This window comes from Petaurus breviceps, unplaced genomic scaffold (genome assembly GCF_028583685.1).
Source record: "Petaurus breviceps papuanus isolate PSGF00001 unplaced genomic scaffold, PetGlider_PUasm1.0 76369, whole genome shotgun sequence".
Taxonomy (NCBI): Eukaryota; Metazoa; Chordata; class Mammalia; order Diprotodontia; family Petauridae; genus Petaurus; species Petaurus breviceps.
The window spans coordinates 1-11,241 of record NW_027186477.1 but is presented as its reverse complement, the minus strand read 5'-3'; the positions used below and the strand labels follow the sequence as shown (position 1 = coordinate 11,241).

At 38.2% G+C, this 11,241-nt stretch overlaps 1 protein-coding gene across 1 annotated transcript; it reads left to right on the top strand.

The window, feature by feature from the left end:
- Positions 1 to 674: 674 nt before the first annotated feature.
- On the top strand, positions 675 to 10,900 carry LOC138175236 (zinc finger and SCAN domain-containing protein 30-like). Its single transcript, XM_069105656.1, has 4 exons — positions 675 to 906; positions 3,714 to 4,201; positions 5,062 to 5,200; positions 9,869 to 10,900. Exons 2-4 carry the CDS (start codon positions 3,794 to 3,796, stop codon positions 10,786 to 10,788), a joined length of 1,467 nt encoding a protein of 488 aa, XP_068961757.1. The 5' UTR covers positions 675 to 906; positions 3,714 to 3,793; the 3' UTR covers positions 10,789 to 10,900.
- The last annotated feature ends 341 nt before the right edge of the window (positions 10,901 to 11,241 follow it).

Sequence of the window (11,241 nt, the reverse complement as noted above, 5' to 3'; positions counted from 1 at the left end):
CCATTAGGTTGCAAAACAGAAAAAGGAGGCAATAGAGTTTCTGAAAAACTGCAGGATTGTAGTTTATTTAGGAGACCTCTTAGAATGTCTTCAGGATAAGAAAAAGGATTATCAATATCATGTCAACTGGGGAACAATACGTAGTAAAGAGAAGAAACGAGAGTTATTTGTAAAAGGGTATAAAAATTGGAGCTATTTAGGGGAATTCTCCCTATTTGCATGCATGTATTCAATCTGCACATATATGCAGTCTGGCTATTGCTTGTTACAGTTAATAAACTCACTTGAGATAACTTTTGCCTCCTGATTTTTACGTCCCAACAATTACAAACCTACCCGGAATTTCCAATTAGATTAGACACGTTAACTGAAAAGTCACTAACATTAACAGTGTTAATAATATTCCCGCCTATTTTTAGACAGCTTCATACTTTTCAAAGTGTTTACTCACGCATTACCACACAACCCCCAGGCATGACGTGAAAGAATCTAGGGAGAGGAGGAGGGACAGAGAGAAGCGGAGAGGACAGAGTAAGATGCTGAAGGGGTTGCCATGGCATTAATCAGTAAAGAGATTCGGCTTAGTATGCTCCTTCTCCCTTGATCAATAGACTCTCACCCTGCACATGCTCAGTGCCGTCATGCAGACTTAGAAGGATGGATGCATGCAATGGCTGGGGAGGAGGGAGCGAGATGCTTCTACCTACTAAGGAGGTTAAGCTCTCTCTAAACTCGTGGAGACCCTAGGGTAGGACAGCCTTCTGAGAGAAGGAGTTTTGGAAGCCCAGAGGCCTCTGGGAAAAGAGACATTGGCGCAAGCGCACTACTTTTCAGAGCCCACAGACGTGCTGGCCGCCCCAGTCCCAGCCCCAGAATCGACTGCATTGAATCGATAGAGCTTGTGAGGTGAGTCCGTGTTGGCGGACCAAGTGGTCCAGTCTCTTGGTCGCCACAGCCTATCTCGCCGCCGCCTCCAGTCACGGTGGCCACTCTGGCCGGTAGGAAGACCCAGGGAGGAGCTTGGATCCCCACTTTTGATGTAAAGTTGGCCGGGGGCGGGGGGGAGGGGCACAGTCACCATGGTAACAGCTTTTGCGCGTGACGTCTTTCCTTGGCCTATACTTGAAGGGCAGGGATGAGGAGATGGGTTTGGAGCTGGGGGAGAAAGGGAGGCTCTATAAGACCCTGCTCTCATCCCTAATGAGAATCATCTCCCTAATACCCCCACAAAGAAGATAAAATGGCCTCAGAAGCCAGTTTTTCTGAAAGGTGCTTCTCTCTGAGAAGAAATTACCCCATACATGACTTAACAGATAGTCTTCTCCCCCTCTCCTCATCTCTTTCATTTGTGGCAGATTAACTTTTTTATTTGAAAGTATTTGAGAAACTAGAAACCCTCTACTGCTATAAAATATGAAAACTGCCAATAGAACATAAGCTTTTTGAAGGTATAGGCTTTTCATTTTTGTCTTCATCCCTGATTGTACAGCCCCTGATTGTTTGGGGGAAAACAAAAAGTAGTTCAGGAAGGGTGATTGGGCTGCTCAGTATTATGTGCCAGGCACTGTACTAAACCTGGAGATACAAAGAAAGGCCAAACAGCCCTTTGCTGTCAAGGAGCTCACATAGTTAATAGGGGAGGCAACAGGCAAACTACTGTGTACAGGATAAGTAGTAATAGAGAACGAGAACAGAGAAAAGTCACTAGAATTAAGGAGGATCAGGAAAAGGTTTCCTGTAAAATAAATAGTAATAGCAAACCATTTATATAGCACCTGCTCTGTGCCAGGTGCTTTACAATTATTATCTCATTTGATCCTGACAACAATCCTGCCAGGTAGGTGCTGTTATTATCCCCACTTTACAGATGAGGAAACTGAGCCAAACAGGTTAAGTGACTTACTCAGGGTCACACAGCTAGTAAGTGTCCAAGGCATACTTGAACTCAGGCCAAGTGCTCTCTCCATTGCATCTCGGGATTTTAGCTGAGACTTGAACCCAGGAGGCAAGGATAAAAAGGCATTGCAGGCATGGGTGAGGGAGCCATCATGTGAAAGAAATAGAAAGGAGGTCAATGTCACTGGCTTGAAGACCAGGTAGGAGAGGTAGAGGAGAGGTTTGTAAGTTGTAAAGTATTGGAAAGCTAAGGGGTAGGGGGGCAGGTTGTAAATGACTTTAAATGCCAAGCAAAAGATTTAATATTTGATCCTGGAGGTGATAGAAAGCTACTGGAGTTTATCACAAAGGGAGTGACATGATGAGGTGCACTTTAAGAAGATCACTATGACAGCTGAGTAGGGGTTGGACTAGAAAGAGGAGAGAATTGTTGCAGAGAGATCAATCAGCAGCCTATTGCAAAAAAAGGTGTAAGGTAATGAAAGCCTGTACCAGGATGGTGTCAGTTTCATGGGAAAGAATGGGGTGTATATGAGAGATATTACAAAGATAAGATCAACAGACCTCAGTAACAGATTAGGTTTGGGACTGTGAACCTGGATGACCAGGTATATGGTGGTTCACTCAGAGTCATAAGGAAGTTGGGAAGAGAGGAGGGTTTGGGGAGAGAAATAATGAGGTCAGTTTTGAACATGTTGTGTCTATGGGACATCCAATTTGATTTAACCTTTGTGATGAATAGTTCCTTTCCCTTGAACTCAGAAGAAAAAACCTGGTTAACTGGACCAATATATCAGGTCCTTTACTAAGATGATAGGAGTGAGAATATAAAGGAAGGGCAGATAAAAATGATATCCTGAATCAACAGGATGGAAATAAAGGTCTTGGGGGAAAGGCATATAGGAATAGAGAATGGCATGGAACAAAGGCATGAAGGCAAGTTTTAGATAACGTCAAAGGTTTTGCACCTTGGTGACTAGATAAATTGTAAGAGATAGAGTCTAGAAAAAGGAATTGGCTTTGGGGGAAGAATAATTTATGTATAACATGTTTAATTTGAGAGGCGTCCTGGCATAGTGGGAACCAGGAATACCAGGCTTCAAGTTATATCTCTGACATGTACTGACTTTGTCACTCTGGACAAGTGACAATCTCTTGTTGCTCTAGGCAACTCCCTAAGACCTGAAGAAAAAGAGCCAACCTTTACTGATAGAGGAAGTTCCCTCATCTGGTAGTTCTTTGTACTAATGAAATTATAGGTCCAGGTCATTTAATCCTTGTGCCATCAGGCTTCTTACCTGTGAGATGTGCGTGCTATCCACTCTTTCCCTTTTCATGAATAGTAGTGAGGACCAGTGGAATTATTACAAATTATAGCTCTGGTGGTTGGGCAGGATTGATTGTATGTCTTAGGTAGTCTGTTTCAAGACCAAGTTACGCAGTTTGACAGACTTAGATAGTAGATTATTATTTTACCCATTTATGATAGACAGATATCATTAATTTATAATGAAAAAGGAATGGGTACCTTGGGAGCCAGACTGAGCCCTGAGGCCTGTAAAATGGTCTAGAGGCTTGCCCACAGAGCAAAACCATGGTAAAATATAGATATTATATATATATACATATATATATATATATATATATATATATATATATCTTGCTTATAAAGGTGTCTTTTGGGGGTTGGAGTTCTCTGCTAATCTCTGTAGGAAGCCTGAAGGAATCTTGGCTAGGTGAAGAGAACTATTATAATGACACTTTCTGATTTAGCTGCTCACTTTTCTGAACACTAATGGTCATTTCTTATACCTTAGAAAGATCCTTGGAGATCATTTCTTCCCACTACCCAGACCCCAGCTGGAGTGAGGCTTCTTCTGACCTATTCCAATACAGAATGTCAGCAGAATATATCAGGACTCTTCCTCTGCAAGAACAAGAGGGACTTTGGATAGTAAAGGTAGAAGATCAGGAGGACCATATTTGGGAACAAGAATCTTGCTTGAAAGGAAATAACGCCCTCTGTCAGGAGATCTTCCGACAGCGTTTCAGACAGTTTGCCTATCACCATACCCCTGGGCCTCGCGAGGCTCTAAGTAGACTACGGGAACTCTGTCATCAGTGGCTGAGGCCAGAGATGCACACAAAGGAACAAATCTTAGAGCTGTTGGTTCTGGAACAGTTCCTGAGCATCCTTCCTGAAGAACTCCAGACTTGGGTGCAGGAGCATAGTCCAGGGAGTGGAGAAGAGGCAGTGACTGTGCTGGAGGACTTGGAGAAAGAACTTGATGAACCAGGCCACCAGGTAGGAAGGAAATTGGTGTGATCTGTTATGAGAAAGTGAGGACACAAAAGAGTAGGTAATGAAATACATTTTATTCTTTTTAGAAGAAAGGTGGGACACTATGGACATGGAGGGTTGCATATGTTATCATTTGCTTTGTCCATCAGTTTTACTTACCTGTTTTCCTTTGTTTACTGTTAAGGGGAAGGAGGGGAGGGAGTGATTATTGGAGAATGACTGGTATAAGAAACAAAAGATATAAATAAAACTTTTTTGAAAAAGAAAAATAAGAAAGTAAGACCATGGAATCCTGGACCAGAGCAAGAGGATATCTTCATGGCAATGAAAAGAGAGTTACGCATTTCAAGCTTATACTGATATGATACAATATGATACGATACGATACGATATACTATGATATAATATGACTAGGGCAGCTAGATGGTATAGTGGATAAAGGGCCTGCCTTGAAGTCAGGAGGACTTGAGTTCAAATGTGATCTCAGATACTTACTGTTCGATCTTGAGCACATCACTTAACCATGTTTTATCTTGTTAGTAAAATGAGATGGAGAAGGAAATCACAAACCACTATAGTTTTTCTTGCTAAGAAAAACCCAAACATGGTCACAAAGAGTCATACATGACAGAAACAACTAAGCAACAAAAGACGTAGCTAGAGTTATTAATCACTGTCTTGGTTTTCTCTCTAGTTTTTCTTCTAGTAGTCTCTTCACCATCCTTAAAGAAAAAATACTCTTGTTTCTTTCATCTGTTCTCTGGCCTTTGGGTGAATGTTCCCTGCACTCCATTCTAAGACATTTTAGCATCATTTCCCATAATTAATCCGACTAAAACCAAACAGAATTCCATTGTTTCCAGGTTCAGACCCATGGACAAGGGCCAGGAGTAGTCTGGACAGAGATGACATCTCCAAGAAAATCGAAGGAATCGCTAAATATGAAACCCATTGAAACACAGTTCGAGTGTGAATGTAATGAGTCTTATCCCCTACAAAATGGTAAGGAGTGGTATTCTGTCTGGGAGGAATAAAGAAGAAGAGGAATATTATTAGAAGCATTAGAGGTTTCCCTGTTTTTGTTCAGGAGCTCTTTTTGCTTTTCTCTTTTGTTATTGTCTCTAATTCTCTACCTGAAAGCATCCTTCCTAATGATTAGAAAGACATGGTACTTTTGTGCCAGCAGCTCTCAGACACAAGTCAAACAGGGGTGCCTGAGATAGAAGTCTGCAGTGGGAGCAGTGAGATTAAATATAATGTATTTTTAAAAATTTGTTTCTCAGTGATTCCCCACTTTCTAACTAAGATTTATTGATATCAACTCTGTTCATAACCCTATGCGTCTCTTCTTCTACCCCATTTGTTTCTGCCTGTTTGCTTCCTTTCTTTTCTTTTTTTTTTACCTCTTTAGGAGTGATAGCACTTATTACTTGAGAGTTAGACCAGAAAGACAAAGGTCATTTAGGAAAGATGAGATAAAATAGGCGATATTGTTGCATTGTATATCAGAAATAAATATGTCATGTCAGAGGCTCAACGATCAGAGGGAGGCCAACAACTTATATGGGTTAAATGGAAAGGGGATAAAAAAGGATAACAAAATGAGAGGTGTCTATTCTCCATTAGTCCTTTAAATCAGGTGAAAAAGATGGGTAAAAATTGCCTATGGTAATTAGCTTCAGACCAGGATCTAGTAGTAATAGAAGACTTTCACTACTGGGATAAGTATGATCCAATGGATTGTTTCTCAGGAATATTTGCAAGTGGATTTTGGAATTGTGTTGGGAATACTGTGTTGTTGCAGAAAAATCAACTAGAGAAGATACTTGATTTAATCCTTTCCATTAGGTTGAATTACTTGGGGAGCTTTAGGTGGGAAACTTGGAGGGAAATGCTTGTTAAATGGTTAAATACAAAGTCCTACAAAATTCTAAGAGAAGTAAGATAAAAATCATGAATTTTAAACAAGCAGATTGTACTAAGGGACACTAGTAGACAGTAAAAATAAAATTGAAAAATTAAGAACTGGTGGCTGCTTAAAAAGCTATTAGGCAACCTTGACTCCCTAATAAGACTAAGAAGGTAATATTCAAATAGTTTCCACTGAATATATTCATCAAAAGAGAGGAAAGATATAGGGAAGGGAGCTTAATGATAATAGGGTAGATGATAACAGGATAGAAAGACAGCACACTATAGTAAAAAGAATACCATGCTCAGAAAACTGAGTTTAAATCCTTCCTCTGACAATTACTGGTCTGACCATTTCACTTCATCTTTCTGAGCTAGAATTTCATGATCTATAAAAGATATAGATAGTAATACTTGTAATAAACTTCATAGGGTTATTGGGAGGATCAAATGAAATTACATATATAAAATGCTTTTCAAATCTTAAAATACTATAGAAATGTAGATGACAGTTATTATTAGAGGCTTCTCGGATGTGAACAGTTCACTTAAATCTCTCAGGTACAATAAGGGATGAAAACCCATACTAAAATAATGCCATCTTTGACATATGATACTGCCAATACCCTACTGTTTTTCTAGTATTTTGGGGTTGTCTTATATTTTCTTTCTGTGTCTTCCATGGCACTACAAATTCATATTTTCAGTAAATCTGGGGTTAGATGTGCAGTGCTGTCAGACTTATATGTGAATTGGACTTTACCTTGTCATCATTAGTACTACAGTATGTAGTATGTAATATGAAATATAATATGTAGTATGTAGTATGAAAATGGGGAGAAAAATAAAGAGTACCTAGAAAGCCTGGACATATTTATATCAACAAGGACTACTGACATGAACTCTAGGATATTTGACAAATTCTACTGACTTTCTAACCAGTATTTTTTGAGATGTCATGGAGGACAAGAGGATAATTCTGGAAATTCCTGAATTTTAACAATGAGACTTGCAAAGGTATTAAGAAACCATACATAAATTTGCAGCTGCACAGACCATAAGATACTACGCTACAAATATTCATTAAATGCTTACTGATAGAGAACATAACATCAGGCCTGGGGAGGTGGCAGGGCCTTTAGGAATAACAGGGGAATAAAATACCAATACAACTAGCTCCAATGTACAGTATTACCTCCTAAGGGAGGTCTGGTTGGGGTTTTGGGAGTAGGAGAAGTCATTAATAACCAGGGAGATCTAGGAAGGTTTTATGGATGAGAAGACCTTGTTTTGGAGAAGAGCAAATTATACTATATCAATTTAATTCACTATTATGTCATAGACAAGGGAGAATTGATAAGTGATATCTTGAATATTGTTTTGTTAGTAATATTCAGTGGATAAACAAATAGCTGGAAGACCCCACACAACATTCCTATATACGTATACATTTAGGTTCTCTAATGTTGAGGAATCAAGTCTGTTCAGCATGTCTGAAGATAATAACAAAGGTAGGGCTGTTCATACTTCAGAAAACTGGAATGAATTTTAAGATGAGTTTGACAAACAAAAAAAGCAATGAAGTTCAGTAAGAATAAGGTTCCATATTTAGAGAGAAAAATACCCAATAAAACACATACATGATGAAAAAAGAACTGGCTAAGCACAAGCACAGAAAAAAAAGGGGTGGGAATGGGGGAGGGCAGGTCATAGGTGACTATAAGCTTAATAAGTTAGCAATGTAACACCATTGTGGGAAAAGCCAGCCTGATACCGAAATACAGTAAAAACAGAAAGACATTTACAATTTGATAATTAATTCTCCTCCTGACTCAGTCAGCCCCTTAATAAGGAACATTGGATCTAGTCTTGATCCACATACTTTGCAAAGATATGGAGAAACTGCTCAGAAGAGAGTGACTAAAATTATTATGGGGATAGAAAATAAATCTGTGAGGAAAGTCCAAAGGAATTATTTATAATACAGAAGAATTTGTAAGGCGTGACAGTATATTAAAATATATGAAGAATTTTTATGAGGAAAATGTTAATCTACTTTCCCCTCTTTGAAGATGCCAAAGGTTTAATTTGTAGAATTTTCAGTTGGATCAAAAGCATCCTTCATATCCTTCAGAGGGACCTTTTTATGGAATCTCAGTCTGGATAACTTGATGAATAATATTTTTTTTAATTCTTCAAAATGATGTTGGTATTCATTTACTTGAAGGAAAAAGGCTGGATCAAATGATCTCTTGAGATCCTTTTCATCTAAAGGATTCTCTAATTTTGTCACCACCTTCTCTCATTTTGTCTGAATATATGTTCTCTTTGTCTGTGATCATAGTTTATTACTTACACACCTTCACCATTTTAGTTCCACGTCCCTTTTGCCATCTGAATGACAGCCATCAAATGTGATGCAGAGGAGCTTAAGATTTCTTGTATGTAAAGACACTGGGCCTTTCTTATTGCTTACTTGAGCTGTCCAAAAGAGAAGAATCAGGGTAGAACAGTCCTCTGACTAATGACGGTGGGCAACTTTGATGTTTGGAATGGGGAGCTCTTTTCAGTGACTTCCAGGTCTGCAGAGTTTGCTTTGAAGGTTGTCTATCTTCCTACAACTCCTCCAGTATTAATTTTTGACACCTTTGCCAACTTGCTGGATATGAGGTGAAACTTTAAGGATGATTTGATTTGCAGTTAGTTCTCTTATTATTAATGATTTGGAGTGTTCTTCCATATGGTTGTTAACAGTTCACAATCCTTTTGAGAGCCGTTTGTTCATACTCTTTGACCATTTATCTTTTGGGGAATGGTATTTAGTGATATATGTGTATGTATGTATGTATGTATATGTATGTGTGTATGTATGTGTATAATGTGTATATATGTATATTGGATATCAGACCGCTATCTGAGAAATTTGATAAAAAGCTTTTTATTCCTCTCTCATTCACTACCACCCTTGTTATCCTAGCAGCATTAATTTTGTTTGTATGGAAACTTTTCAGTTTCATGTAATCAATTTATCTATTTTATGTTACATACTTGCTTCTATTCCTTGATTAGTTAAGAATATATCTCCTATGTGTAGCCAGGGAAAGTATATGATCTGCTTCTCTTCTGATTTCTTTATATGACCTCTGGTATTAATGTTTTCATATCCATTCAGAATCTAATGTGGAAGAGATTAAAAGGTGTTGATTTAATCCTGATTTCTATCATATTACTTTCCAGTTTTCCTTAGCATGTTTTATCAAATAGTGAGTTCTTTCCTAAATATTTTGTTTGCTAGTTTATTGATCACTAGATTATTGAGTCACATTGTTTCTGATTTTCCCTTGTCTAGTCTGTTCTATTGATTTACTTATTTTTTAAACCAATACCAGATGATTTTGAAGACTATTATTTGAGCTGTACAAAAGAGAAGAATCAGGGAAGAACAGTCTTCTGACTAATGATGGTGGGCAACTTTGATGTTTGGAATGGGGAGCTCTTTTCAGTGACTTCGAGGTCTGCAGAGTTTGCTTTGAAGGTTGTCTATCTTCTTACAACTCCTCCAGTATTAATTTTTGACATCTTTGCCAACTAATAGTTTGAGGTCTGGAAGTGCTATTCCTCCTTTATCCCTACCTCTTTTCATTATTCACAGGAGATATTAAATTCAAAATGAGATTACACTATTTGAGGATAGAGAATGTTTTCTGTTTTCAGTGTAAGAAACAAATAACATTGATTGTTTTCTATTTATTTTTTTAGATTATCAAAGTAAGACTAAGAGCAAGTGGCCAGCTCATAAACTGAAAATATCTGAAGTGGAATCACTGAGGGCAACATCAGAAACATCTCAGAGATGCATAATCCAGGAACTTGATTTAAAAAAAGACTATGAATGTGAAGGCACCTTAGAAAAGCAGCATAGAAATGCCATAGGGGAGAGACTGAATGCTTCTGATTTGCAGGAGCAAGATTTCATGCAAGTTACAGTCACTCACAGCATTATCCCCCCCATCAAGAGAGATTCAGAGCAGAAAGAGTGTGAAAGAAGCTATAGTTTAGACTCAACCCTTGTTATACATCAAAGAGAAAGACTTCATAGATGTGATACCTGTGGCCAAACCTTCAAACAAAATTCAGCCCTTATTCAACATCAGAGAATTCACAATGGAAGAAAATCCTATGAATGTCATGAATGTGGAAAAGCCTTCAGGTGGAGCTCACATCTTGTTCAACATCAGAGGATTCATACTGGAGAGAAACCTTATGGATGCAATGAATGTGGTAAAGCCTTCAGGGGAAGCTCAGATCTCATTCAGCATCGGAGAATTCACACTGGAGAGAAACCCTATGAATGTAATGAATGTGGGAAGGCTTTCAGTCAGAGTTCAAAACTGATTAGACATCAGAGAATTCATAGTGGAGAGAAACCTTATGAATGTAATGAATGTGGGAAATCTTTTGGTCAAATCTCAGTGCTTATTAGACATCAGAGAATACACACAGGAGAAAATCCCTATGAATGTAATGAATGTGGGAAAGCTTTCAATCAGAGCTCAGCCCTTACTCAGCACCAGAGAATTCACACTGGAGAAAAACCCTATGAATGCAATGAATGTAGGAAAACCTTTAGGCATAGGTCAGGCCTTATTCAACACCAGAGAATTCACACCAGAAAGTAACCTTTTGAACGTAATGCATATAGGAATTTTTGGTGGCAGATTTATACTTTGGTTAATCCCAGAGGAGGTATGCTAAGTCCAAACTTAATTAAAAATAAACTTTTTGCCTGAAGCTCCATGTTTGTGTTGAAGAAAAAATAGTAATACTATGCTCTGTATTTTACACACAAGTCTGTCCAAGAAAATTATTAATTTAAATTTAATATATAAGAATTTCTAGTTTACAGAAATGTTCAAACTGACATAGTTTGACAAACTGACGTCCCCACACCTGAATCTGCTTTCAGATATGTGTCTAAAACAAGAAAATTTGAGATGTAATTTATAGAAATCTTGAACAAGGGAAATGTCATTATATATATATTCAAATATAGATCGGAGTTAACATTCTTGTTTGAAAACAAGCCGTTTAATCTTCTATGGGAACTACTCAATTCCTTACTAATCTACCCC